Here is a 13,943-nt window from a genome sequence, read left to right on the forward strand (position 1 = left end):
TGTTGAATAAACGAATCTACGAAAAATAGATTTTTTTAGGCTCTAACTTTTTCCTACGGCTCCCCCCTAAAAGGGACAGGGTTTCTCTGCCTCCCGCCGGTCCGCCTCGTCTTCGCTGTCCTTAGGGCCATTGGGGCGGAGTGGACCCCGGCCCTTGCTTGTGGGAGGGCTTCATTTTTTGATTTTTTTTTGAGTTTTGTTAGGGTTGACGTGCTACTTAGGAAGGCGAGATGTTGGCGGCTCCGTGAGGATGGAATAATGTTCTCCCCGCCTAGCCTCCATCCGGTGGTGCGTCTAGCATTGTCGGCGGGCGTGTGGAGGTGTGTCTCTGGCGGATCTGTCATTTGTGGATTTGCTCGGATCTGGTCGTTGTCGTCTATTTTCGTGTGTCTTTGGGTTGGATCGGTCTGATCTATGCTATTTTTTCATCGGTGGTGTTGCTGTTCTGGTGGATTGGTCCTATGTGGCCTTAGCACAAAGACTTTCTGGCTTTCTACTACAAGAAGTTTTGCCCAACTGCGACGAGGGAGCGGCGTGTCTTCGGCTCGCTTTAGTGCTGGTAGTCGTCGCTACATGGTCTATGAATCTGGATGTAATTTTTATTATTTCTAATATTCGTTGTAATACCATGATTGAAGATGAATAGATTGCGACGGTTGTAACGAGTGGCGCATATACAGCACGACACTTGTCCCAACCTGATAACGTGCTGTGACTTTCCGATTGGGCCCGATCGAGCAGGCCATCTCGGTGGGCTACTCCATGTTGGCTGTACCAGTGGTGGTTGGAAAGAAACGCAGCGTGCTGGAGGTCCATTTTCTAGCCGTCGCTGTCCGTCCCCGGTCCCTCGCCGCATCTTATTGTCTGGTGGTTGCCGAGCGCCTTGACTTCATCGGAGGGAGGGGAGACTTCATCGGGGAAATGGAGAAGGAGATAAATATCGGCGGCGCCGACGGGGTGGAGGTGAGGAAGGAGGCGGGGGAGGAGGAGGAGATAAATCTGGGCGTCGCCGGCGGGGTGTTGGTGAAGAAGGAGGCAGGGGAGGAGGAGGAGATCGAGTTCGACCCGACGGACGACGAGCTGGTGCTGCACTTCCTGCGGCCGCAGCTGCGCGGGTTCGCGCCGCGCGTGGCGGGCGCGGTGGTGGAGGCGGAGCCGTGCGCGGCGACCCCCTGGGAGCTTCTTGCGCGGCACGGCCTGCTGCGGCGCGGGCACGGCTACTTCTTCGCGGCGCGGCGGCGCGGGAAGGGCACCCAGGCGCGGCGCACCCCGGATGGCGGCGGCGGCTCGTGGATGCACAGCGGGAACAAGGAGCACCGCCGGTCCGTGACGGAGCTAGGCGTGGTCGCGCGCTGGTCCATGACGCTGTACTGCTTCTACGCCCGCGGCGGCGTGAAAGGGGAGGGCGGGGCGCAGCAGGGGCGGCGGAGCACCGGGTGGGCCATGTCCGAGTACGAGATCACGGACCCGCGGTGCTACCGCCGGGCCGACGACGGCGAGGAGGACCACTACTGGGTGCTCTGCCACGTCCGCCGGAGCACCAGGAAGAACGTCAAGCCGCGGTCCTGGGAGTGCTGGAAGTCGTGGGATCTCCAACGTTAACGGTTCTCCGAGCATGAAAGCTGATCTCCAGCGTAAGCTCGCTCGCCGGCCGGGAGAATCCCCGAAGGATTTCTTGTGCTCGTCGCCCGGCTGTGCGGCCTGCCATATCCGTCGGTCGGTGCGTGGGCCATGTGCAGTGTAGAGAAGGAAATCTCTACTCCTAATGGACGAGTTGGTTGAATAGTCCCCCCACTTTCGACTGATTTTTTTTCGACTGGTTTTTTTTCAACCGGTTTTTTCATCAAATTACCCCCACCCCACGCCCACCCACCGAACCTCACCGAGCCGATCAGGATCGCCCCCCACCGAGCCGATCAGGATCGCCCTGACGCCCTGACGCCCATCCCAGTACCCCGCTGCCGATCAGATCGCACGACGTCTGGATCGCCGCGCACTCCACAGCGCCGCCGCGCGGAACGACTCCACAGCGCCGCCGCCGCCGAACGACTCGACAGGGCCACCGCCGCTGGCAGCTTCTAGATCGCGGGGCGCCGCCCGCCGAACGACTCGACTGGGCCGCCGCCGCTGGCAGATTCTAGATCGCGGGGCGCCGCGGAACGTGCGATCGGCGACGCTGTACGGTTTCAACCCCAGGTATAAACACAAGTTTTCTTTCTTTGTTATGTCTACGTGTACAGATCGTGTTCAAAATAGATGCAGCCATGCCAGACTTCCGTGACCTAAAACGCCTCATATTAGTGTACAAAGGATCGTGTACAAAGGATGCCAGACTTCCGTGACCTAAAATGCCAGACTTCTGTTATGTCTACTTTTAACAGTCACTGAAACAGTACAGCATAGTTGCATCAATCAACATATCACAAATTCTTTGGCCGACGATATTTGAGGTTCAGAGCAGTCCTTGAGAGTAGTTTTGACTGGATTCCAAATTGATTTGGAATTAACAACCTGGATCACATGCCCGCGACAGCGCATTAGTAATGAAACAATTCTCGGATTAGTAATTCTCGGAAACAATCAGCAAAGTAGAATTGTGTCCCTCCAAACTTGTCAGAATAGCACAACCGCATATGAATCAATTAACACAGCAATGGGAAGATAAAGAATTATTGTGAATAGCAAAGAATAGGTAAGATCGCATGAAAATATGTTACCTTTCTAGATTCTAAACCTGTACAATAGCAAGCTGCGCTTGTGATCTTCGACGGCCTTCATCAGCCTGCAGGAAGATGAACATGACATCTTAGCATCTTGGATTCTTAACATGTATCCAGCAGAGTCAGTTCACAAAAAATGCAAAGTAGCAAAGTCTGACAGGTTTGGGGGGACATAATGAAACCTCACGCCCACCAAATATGTTACCTTTCTAGATTCTAAACCTGTACAATAGCAAGCTGCGCTTGTGATCTTCGACGGCCTTCATCTGCCTGCAGGAAGATGAACATGACATCTTAGCATCTTGGATTCTTAACATGTATCCAGCAGAGTCAGTTCAGAAAAAATGCAAAGTAGCAAAGTCTGTTCGACATGTCTTTCTATTTTCATATATATAGCAAGACTCATAAATCTGTAACATCCTGCCCTTATGGACTGAATCTGTTGGATATGTCTTTTTTTAGTAGTTACATATGGGGACTCCACACAGCAAGCCAGCGGAACAGACAACTTCATCACATGTACCTGCAGGTATATGTTCACCTATAAATTGTGCTACACAAGTCAAACATATATATGTTCAACTATATATGTGTTGCAGGCCCGATGGAGGGGACAAGTGTTGACGACTCTAACGAAGTGATTATACCCGTAGCCGATGATGTTGACAAAATTTACCCACGTAGTCCAGGTATAAGGTTTATTTTTATCCTTTTTAGTTGAAAAATCATACCTAACAGACCTGGGCACACCCGATTCTAATGTATCAACATCTTTACTTCTAGGAGTCCATATTACTCCCTCCGAACGAATGATACTTGAGACCGATGGTGATAGCACATATGATACTCCAGGTATATATCAACCTCCTTGTATATGTTGAGCTACATATTTTGGTATGGATGTCAAACACCATCACAGGAGATGTTGCAGGCCCGATGGAGGGGCCAAATGGTGACGACTCTATACAAGGAGTTATACCTGGAGCCGACGATGTTCACAAGAATTACCCAAGTAGTCCAGGTACTAAGGCTGTGCATATATACTGAGATTGCTTTTATGCTTTTTATTATGTGATAAATCAAACCTAACAGACTTGGGCAGAGCCGATTCTAATAGATCAAGCGTGTTACTTGTAGGAGTCCATATTACTCACTCGGACATGACGATACTTGAACAGGCCGATTGTGAAATGACATATGTTCATCAACCTTCCCATCTGATTTCGGGTACGTATTATGTTGTATAAAGGTTAAGACCATGTGCCTAGAACTTTGCCTTGTTTCTGCGATGATATTATATATACTGAGATTGCTTTTATGCTTTTTATGTGATAAATCAAACCTAACAGACTTGGGCAGAACCGATTCTAATAGATCAAGCGTGTGACTTGTAGGAGTCCATATTACTCACTCGGACAGGACGATACTTGAACAGGCCGATTCTGAAAGGACATATGTTCATCAACCTTCCCATCTGATTTCGGGTAAGTATTATGTTGTAGAAAGGTTAAGACCATGTGCCTACAACTTTGCCTTGTTTTCGGTTCAATATATTGTTATGTTAACATGATGCAGACAACCCTCCAATCTCATTCCTATATAATGTAGATTCGTTGCCAGCTCTCAGTTATCTGACAAAATAACTAGCTAGCATGCAACGTGACAGTTGGCAAGAGAGGCCGCATAATGTTCCACGCCATCCTCACAGTGATATCACTAATGCAGATCAACCATCCTCTGTGGACCTTGACGAAAAAAGAGAGTTGATAAAAGCTCGGAGGCGAGCTGCTTATAGAAAGAAAAAAGAGGAGGCTACCGTCAAGCAACAAGAGGAAAATATGTCTGCCCTTACGATATCAGGTAAGAATGCTTTATGGGAAGGCACTGCGATGATATTATATATACTCCCTCCATTCCAGAATATAATTTTAATATCATTTCACATGCAGATATGCTGAATGTGGGTGGGTTACCTCTCGGTGATATCACTAATGTGTGTCAACCAACCACGGTGGACCTTGACGATAAAAAAGAGCAACTAAAGTCTCGGAGAAGAGCTGCTTATCGAAAGAAAAAAGAGGAGGCAGCCAGCAAGCAAAAAGATGAAAATCTGACTGCCCTTTCGACATCAGGTAAGGATGTTTATGTTTCAGCAATATGATGACCGTATGTATACTTTCTTAGTGAATAATGTAGGCGACATATGTTTCCTCACCCCAACCCCACGAATAATTGACCAAGAATAGAGAATAAAAATAATTGACCAATAGTTGACCACTGTGTTAACATACAATTCCTGATCATTTAGCTATACATCATTGTTTAACCTGACCGTGCATATATATAAAGTAAGCGTTTGTGTAGTACATGAAATATTCTTGGACAATGAAGACCCTAAACCCTACGTGCAGATATGCAAAAATATTCCCCTGCTACCTCTCGGTGATATCACTAATGGGTGTCAACCATTCTCGGTGGACCTTGACGAGAAAAAAGAGCAAATAAAGGCTCGGAGGAGAGCTGCTTATCGAAAGAAAAAAGAGGAGGCAGCCAGCAAGCAACTAGATGAAAAACAGCCTGAGGAAGAACACAAGGGTGACTTAACGGACGAGCAAACTGAGCAGAGAAACGCGCGGAAGCGAGCAAGTTATCGGAGAAAAGTGGGGGACGGAACGATCGATCTTCAAGAAAAAAATCAGAAGTTGCAAGAATGGCGCGTGCAACACCCTAAAACCGTGACTGAGGATGAAAGGGGGGAGTCAAGTGCAAAGAGAAAGGCAAAGTATGCTGCAAAGAAATACATGCCATGTGCTGAATCGATCGCAATGCCACGTCCAGATCTAAGTAGCACATTGTCCAACCCTCACACACATTGTCCGACTCTCACACTTTCAGCCCTCACGCAACAATTCGACAGTGAACAAATAGATCATGCTCCTACGATCAATGCGGCCCCCACATACATTCGCAACACCGAAACCGATGGTACATATCCTATCAACCATCATCTTTCATCATGTAATAATTCATGAGATATAAATAATGATGTATAGTGTTGTAGGTGCATACCTAAGCAGAACCTTCGGTGATGGTGCTGTAGATGGCGATCTGATCGAAGGTACAATAGCGGATAATGGAGTGGACGGGCAGAGTCATGAGTCCAGAGCAGTGCCTGGGAGGAGAGAGCGAGCTTGCAAGGGTGGTGTGGTGGCAAAGAAGGGTCAACAGAAAATTGTGAAGCAAAAAAAATGTACGCAGGTAGCGCATGGTGAAAGGAATGTTCTACGCGATCGACGTAATGAAAAGTTTGCAGGTAGGGTGATGACCCCAACCGTCAGGTCCATCTCCATTCCGAAAATGAGCTCAACTGGACAACCTACCGTAGTGGAAGCACATGGTGCCTCGACCTCATCTAGCACGCCGGAGTACACGATCAGAAGTGAAGGTAAAACTCCCATCCTTACTCTCCTTGCGTCCCTTGAGACTGAACCCTCATTTATTGGTTCCGTACCTGAGCAGACGACATGGACGCTTACCTTAGTCGTCTCATGAATGATAATGTCAACCCTGATAGCCTCTTTGACGACGAGTATTACCTGTTTGCTGGTGAAGGTATGTACACCCACTTGAGCAACATGCACCCGTTTGAAATATCACACTAATTATAAAAATTGTTTGCAGGCTCAGATCCTGATGACGTGGAGCACGACGAATTGGAAGACTCAAGACACAATACCTATGTCGACCATGATCCATTGGACTATGTCTACTCAAACCTCCTAGACCACACACACATCCTGAAGCACGCCGCAAATTGCGATCACTGCAAGGCCAAGAAGTTTGTGTCTGAGGCCCCGGGATTCTGCTGTCGCAGTGGGCAGATCCAGCTGAAGCAACCGGAGCCCGTCCCGGAGCTAATGAGGCTTTGGTCTAGCATGGATTCTGACTCAAGGCATTTTCGGGATAACATACGATTCTTCAACGGCCACTTCTCCTTCACAACCCTCGGCGTCAGCATTGATGAAAGCTACACAAACATGAAGTCTGGGGTGTACACGTTCCGGGCGCACGGCACCATCTACCACAACGTTCATTCCTTCGGGCCAACATCATGTCCAGATCATCTACAGTTGTACTTCTACGACGACGATCCAGGCCTAACCCATCGCAAGGCTGCCACCGAGCAATTAGACCAAGATGTCGTCAAAAAGTTAGTGGACATACTCAGGGAAAACCCGTACTCCCAGCAGTTTAGGAGTTTGGGTGCGCACAGGGACAACCTCGACGATTACAGGATAGACCTCAACACTGACCAGAGACTAGACCAACGGAAGTATAATAGACCTCTGTCATCGGAGGTCGCTGCAATTTGGGTGGAGGGCACTGACCTAGCAAAGAGGTTCGATCGTAGGATTACACTTCGCGGGAATGACAACCAGAGGCACAGTATACATGTGACGGCTGGCTCGTATGACCCTCTCTCTTACCCACTCTTCTACCCAAGGGGGGAGCTCGGTTGGCACCCGAAACTTCCTAAACGTGATGTCCCTTGGCCGGTTGTGCAACAACCAAGAGGTAGAGGTGATGATGATGATGATGAGGATGCAGGTAAGCCTTATGCATATTCTGTCGTTTAGATGAATTGTATACTTCTCATATGAATCCTAATGTCTGCGTTACTCATCCATGTGCAGAGGGGAATAGCAGGTTATGCGTCTCGGTGAGAGACTACTACTGTTACATGCTCCAGACACGACCTGGGATATTCAATCCCATACTCTGTGGAGCACGATTGCTCCAGCAATGGGGGGTGGACATGTACATCAAGATTGAGAGTTGTAGGTTGAAATGGTACAGGAAGAACCAAACAAAGATCCGTGCCGACCTGTATAAAGGAGTTGTTGATGCAATTACATCCGGGGAGACCCGGGCAAGCGCTGTTGGAGTAAGGATAGTGCTACCTGGAACGTACCCAGGTGGCGACCGCGACATGAAGCGGAGGCATATGGATGCCATGGCAATTGTCCATACTTACGGGAAGCCTGGCATCTTCTTGACCATGACCTGCAACCCTAACTGGGAAGAGATAACGATGAGTTGTTTCCTGGTCAGACAGCGCAAGACCGACCTGATCTTGTGGCTCGTGTGTTCCATGGCAAGCTAGAGGCTATGAAAGAGATGTTGTTCAAGAAGAATATCCTGGGTGTTGTTGTTGCACATGTATACGTAGTCGAGTTCCAAAAGAGGGGCCTCCCCCACGCACACTTTTTGTTGATCATGGATTCTGCCTATAAGCTTGTCGTTCCAGAGCAGTACGACCGACTCATTTCTGCCGAGCTCCCAGACAAGCAAAAGTATCCTGAACTCCACGCCTTGGTGGTGAAACATATGATGCATGGACCATGCGGTGCTCTCAACCCCAAAAATGTTTGCATGCAACAGAACGAGTGCAAGTGCAGATACCCGCGGTCGTTCAATGAAAACACGGCACAGGGCAAGGACTCATACCCTGTTTATCGTCGTCGAGATAATGGTCGGCAGGCTAAGGTCCGGGGTAAAATGTTGGACAACAGATGGGTTGTGCCGTATAACCCTTACCTGCTGCAGATGTTCAATTGCCACATAAACGTTGAGGTTTGCTCCAGCATAAAGGCCGTCAAATACCTTTACAAGTACATATACAAGGGCCATGATAGGGCTTCTTTCAGCATCGACCAGCCTGACGCTGATGGTAACATTGATGAGATCAAAAGATACGTAGACGCGAGGTGGGTTACTCCTCCAGAGGCGATGTGGAGGATATTTGGCTTCCCCTTGTGTGCCAGTGACCCGTCTGTCCTACAGTTGCCTCTTCATCTCCCGAATATGCACAGGTTGGCATTCAATGAGCAAGCTGACTTGACTGACGTAGTCGCCTCTGAGAAAGCTTCCAAATCCATGTTGACAGAGTATTTCAAAGCTAACCAAAACCACCCGTGGGCTAGGAATATATTGTACAAGGATTTTCCTGGAAGGTTTACATGGCAGAAGGGTAAGAAGTATTGGAAAGAGCGGGTGGAGCGTTATCAGATAGGTCGAATTGTGTCTGCCAATCCTGCCGAGGGGGAGCGATACTATCTGCGTGTGCTGCTAAACCATGTTGCTGGCAAGACATCCTATGAGGACCTGCTCACCGTGGACGGTAGGCTATGCGGGAGCTTTAGAGAGGCTGCCGAAAGGTTGGGACTCATCGAGGCAGATAACACGCTCGACGACTGTCTTACTGAGGCAGAGCAGTGGGCGATGCCATGTTCGCTCAGGAGGCTCTTTGCAACAATTTTGGTGCACTGTGAGCCAGGCGACGTGCGTGGTTTATGGGATAGGCACTTCGAGCCTATGTCTGATGACTATCGGCGATCACACACGTGCCCGATTGAGGTGGAACAGATGGTGTTGCTTGACATTAGGGGTATGTTGCAGTCCACGGGCAAAGACATAGCTGATTTCTCTCTTCCATGCATTGACGATGCATTCGACCCAACCGAGGGAGAGGCCAGAGAAGTGATCGAGGAATCCAACGTCGATTTTGACATCAACGACACTAAATTGGCTTCGTCACTAAACTTGGAGCAGAGGGTTGCATACGACGAGATACTAGCTTCTGTTGAACGCGCTGATGGGGATGTGTTCTTTGTTGATGGACCGGGAGGTACAGGGAAGACCTTCCTGTACAGGGCGCTGCTCGCCAAGGTTCGAAGCGAGGGAAACATCGCTATCGCTACCGCGACGTCAGGCATCGCCGCTTCTATCATGCCTGGAGGCAGGACTGCCCACTCGAGGTTCAAGATCCCATTGAGCTGCGACGATGGCGCCTCATGCACCTTCACGAAACAGAGTGGTACCGCCAAGCTACTGAGGATGGCCTCATTGATACTATGGGACGAGGCCACCATGACTAAGCGACAGGCGGTCGAGGCACTTGACAACAGTATGCGCGACATCATGGGAAGACGGGACCGACCCTTTGGAGGAAAAACTGTTGTGTTTGGCGGGGACTTCCGGCAGGTGCTTCCGGTCGTCAGGAGGGGGTCCCGGGGTCAGATAATCGATGCAACCCTTCGAAGTTCACACCTCTGGAAGGGTATGCGCCAGCTAAGGCTCGTCACCAACATGAGGGCTCATAATGACACCTGGTTTGCGGATTACTTGCTAAGGGTAGGCAATGGCACTGAGGAAGTTGACGATCAAGGAAACATACGACTCCCTGAAGATATTTGTGTGCCGTCTACAGGCGAGGGTGATGACCTGGAGAAGCTGATTGACCATGTGTTTCCCAGACTAGATGACAACATGTCCGATCCGAATTACATGACTTCACGCGCAATCCTCTCCACCACGAACGACAACGTCGACAAGATAAACATACGCATGGTAGAGCGTTTTCGGGGAGAAGAAGTAATCTACCATAGCTTTGACAATGCAGAAGATGACCCGTATGGCTACTACGCTCCCGAGTTCCTAAATGGATTGACTCCCAACGGTCTGCCTCCGCATACACTCAAACTGATGCTCAACTGCCCCGTCATACTTCTGAGGAACATTGATCCGGCTAATGGTCTGTGTAACGGGACGAGGCTTGTGGTGCGAGGTTTCAAGAGGAACGCCATCGACGCAGAAATCGTGATCGGACAACACGCAGGTAGGAGGGTATTCCTTCCTCGAATACCCCTATGCCCGTCTGACAACGACATGTTTCCATTCAAGTTCAAGAGGAAGCAATTTCCTGTAAGGCTTAGCTTTGCTCTGACGATTAACAAGGCTCAAGGCCAGACGATTCCGATTGTTGGCGTGTACCTACCTAATCCTGTGTTCTCTCATGGTCAACTCTATGTCGCACTGTCTCGAGCCACCGCAAAGAGAAACATAAAGATCCTCATTGAGAAGGAGAAGGAGAAGGAGAATGCCAAGAAGCAAAGCGGTAAACCTAAGAAGCGAAAAAGACCTGCCTTGTCCTTACAAACCTCGATGAAGAACATCGTCTATAAGGAAGTCCTTACAGGCTGAAGTCCGCTCTTAAGAAGCTGGCCGGTTTTGAATAAGATAAAGGATTTACTCTTTTGCTACAGACAATTTGGTGCTCTTCCGTGTTCTTGTACAAATATTTATCTTTCGATGTTAGCAACTGATTATGTTTATTCAACAAGTCAAATATTAATAATATTGCCTCAGATTTGTGACTTTGCAAGTTGCCAATTTTTCCTGTATGTGACATTATTTCTCCTTTTGCCGGATTGCATGTATATTATTCTTTTGTTGTTTTGTAATCAATCATCTACTCCATCTAAACTAGGCTTTGTTTTCCTACATAAGTATTGCACACTGCCTGGGTCACTCCGTTGTTGTAAAATTCACTGGAGTGTTCTACATTAGAGAAATATTTATGATGCGGCCCCAAAGCAGGCTCAGTCAATGTTATTTATTTTTGTCCTGTATAGTCTCTTATTTGCCCCTTATTTGAATTTTATAATCGTGGCTTTTCAATACATATCTAAACAGACATGATGTGTTTCTAACTACTTAGTTGCAGGTTTGGCACAAGTAAACGGATGGATGCGTGTTGACATCTTCATGATCTCACAAATATTTCCAGTAGTATTATTTTCCTTTCATTGTGCCATATTCTGTCAGTTGCTTTTCCTATTGCGTGTATCTTGCAGATAAATAAGAGTTTTAATGAATTGTTGGAACCTGGACAGTACCACAATTTATAACCACCTATTATTCTGCCACGAAATGTCCATTTTATAGCTTATCAGGTGCGCTTCTTTCTGTTCGTGCCTTCAAAATATCAAACCAGAGGACATCTACTAATATATTTTTGTAGCTCTGTTGCTTCCGATGGTACATGAGCTATCACTGTGGTTCATCTACTAATATATTTTTGTAGCTCTGTTTTCATGTGAACATTGTATACATGGCATGTACTATGAAAGAACAGTATGTACATATCGGTATTTTTTTTTCTATCTCACATGCATCTGATCCTATCGTTCTCCCTATATGTCGTCCAAACACATCTATATGAACCTATATGTCGTAAAAGTGCATATGTACTTCTCAGTTCTTATAGAGAACGAAAACTGGGTGGCACGCATTATCAGAGTTGTGTATAATCATTTAGGGAAATGTGAAAAAGTAAAAATCCCGTGAATTGGGAATACAGAAATTCAAGTAGGTAGGAAGTAATGACATACCAAATGATAAAGAATAGCACCACTGCAGCTACAAAATCGCAATCGGGTGCTCAAAGCTCTGAACTCAATTCACCCTGAAAAACATAGTCATCTGAAGTCAGACTGCATGATAGTCGGATGGGACAAAATCAATTGACTGTCTAAAACCTTCCATAGGGGACATACAAATATTTTGCGGTATATAGGTTCCTACTGACAGTTCAAGAAATGCAAACATATAGCACTATTATGTTAAATAGGTCACCCTAAACCATGCTATAGATTAACCATGGTCATGAGCCCAAGCATAATGACTACCCGTACAAAGCAAAAAATAGGACCTTGGAGATATGTAATGTAAAGTCAAAAATAATAATTATCATGCTTTCCTTTTGTTCCCTGAATCGATATTTTTAGAAAGCAAAATGGAAATACAAGGCACACATCGTTAAGAAAGAGATGGTCATATTCTAATATTAACTCCTGCTCATTGTGGACGGAAGGCTATGTGGTAGAGCCAGCAGCCGACCAAAACACCTGTATTAGGAGGGGATTTGTTACCTCGATGTGTTGATAAGGCAATGGATTGGTCATGTCCCACAGGATCATGCAGTGGACGTAGTCATTGACACATTGGGGAATCGGCTCGGGTGGCCACTTCGTGGAAATCGACGGCGCGGCAGCACATAGAAATGTTCAGAAAAAAGAAAAATGTTATTATCGACAAAATGAAATGTCGGAATGAAATATATTCAGAGCTCGAATGAAATCAGCAAAGTAAATAAACCCCTTTTCTTTAGATAATCAAAAAGGTCAGAGTAATGGACCACACATGACAATAACCAGCATAGTTAACTTCTACTATTTCATCTATCCCCAACGTATATATAACAAAACAGTATAGAGAGGTCGGATAGGACTGATATATTAACTTCCACATCAAAGATCTGTGTCAACACACACATCCGATTGACCTTGTCCAAGGCCAAAAGAACAGTAAGAAAATTGGGGAATGACAATATAACTTATTTGAACATGCAGGACATTGTTACGTTCCTCACACGCAGAGGAACAGACTAACAATCAAGCGGGCAAGTAAATAAATAAATAAATATATATATATATATATATATATATATATATATATATATATATATATATATATATATATATATATATATATATATATATATATATATATATATATATATATATATATATTTAGCAGCTGGTCTGATAAAAAAATAGTTCAAGAGTTCAGAAGAATATATATCCACTTGAGTGGTTCCTTGGCAGACGAACTACCCATGAAGAATATATATCCACTTGAGAGTAATGTTAACTATTTTATTCGGTAATAATATAGTAGGTTATCTTTTTTGTCTTGTAATAATATAGTAGGTTCTACTCACCGAATCACAAAATTGATCCCATTAATTAATATTTGATTGTGACCAAATCGGTCGATTTGTTTACCGATTTCGTATTCAGAGCTTCCTAGAAACGCTTATATATAGATCAACCGTTCCAGCGACCTTACCAGACCTCTCCATCCTCCTCTCACATGGCGTCATCCAACAGTTCAATTCACATGCTTCGTTGGCAGGAAGAAGAAAGTGAAGATTTCGGTGAACTGGAAGATCATGACGGCGCTACGCCGATTCGTCCCTTTGGTAAGGGTAACACACCAAAGCCAAAAAGGCTTAGGATGCATAATCACGTCGAGCCTATTAACCAGCCTATTAGTAGTACATATCCCATTATGAAAGACGATAGGAAAGAAGGTTCGGGGGACGGTTGGGGTACTAGCAACGATCAAATTCTGCAGGCAACCAAGGAGAGCAACAAGCTGATGCAAACTCTCATACAAAAGATCAATTAGTTGGAACATATGGTTGTGAAGCACATGCAAACATGCGAGAAGAAGACGGAAATGCCTTGAAAGGAGCAATCATGAGGAGTTATACAATATTCTTTACAGCTTTTATGTTTTATGTTTCAACGCTCCTTA

General features: G+C 46.4%; 1 protein-coding gene and 1 long non-coding RNA gene across 2 annotated transcripts; one reads left to right on the forward strand and one right to left on the reverse strand.

The window, feature by feature from the left end:
- Window positions 1-803: 803 nt before the first annotated feature.
- On the forward strand, window positions 804-1,785 carry LOC109787127 (NAC domain-containing protein 48). Its single transcript, XM_020345690.4, has one exon. It carries the CDS (start codon window positions 922-924, stop codon window positions 1,600-1,602), a length of 681 nt encoding a protein of 226 aa, XP_020201279.1. The 5' UTR covers window positions 804-921; the 3' UTR covers window positions 1,603-1,785.
- A 488-nt stretch (window positions 1,786-2,273) lies between these two features.
- LOC123497456 (uncharacterized) lies at window positions 2,274-13,075 on the reverse strand. The gene is made up of 4 exons (XR_012205700.1): window positions 12,494-13,075; window positions 11,954-12,027; window positions 2,718-2,990; window positions 2,274-2,511 (listed from the first exon to the last, which is right to left on the reverse strand). It is a non-coding gene; the product is annotated as an uncharacterized lncRNA (long non-coding RNA).
- Window positions 13,076-13,943: the final 868 nt, after the last annotated feature.

Source organism: Aegilops tauschii, chromosome 3 (genome assembly GCF_002575655.3).
Source record: "Aegilops tauschii subsp. strangulata cultivar AL8/78 chromosome 3, Aet v6.0, whole genome shotgun sequence".
Lineage (NCBI taxonomy): Eukaryota > Viridiplantae > Streptophyta > Magnoliopsida > Poales > Poaceae > Aegilops > Aegilops tauschii.

Bases quoted from the DNA above. Each gene is read 5' to 3' on its own strand.
- LOC109787127 (XM_020345690.4), top strand. From the start codon at position 922: ATGGAGAAGGAGATAAATATCGGCGGCGCCGACGGGGTGGAGGTGAGG.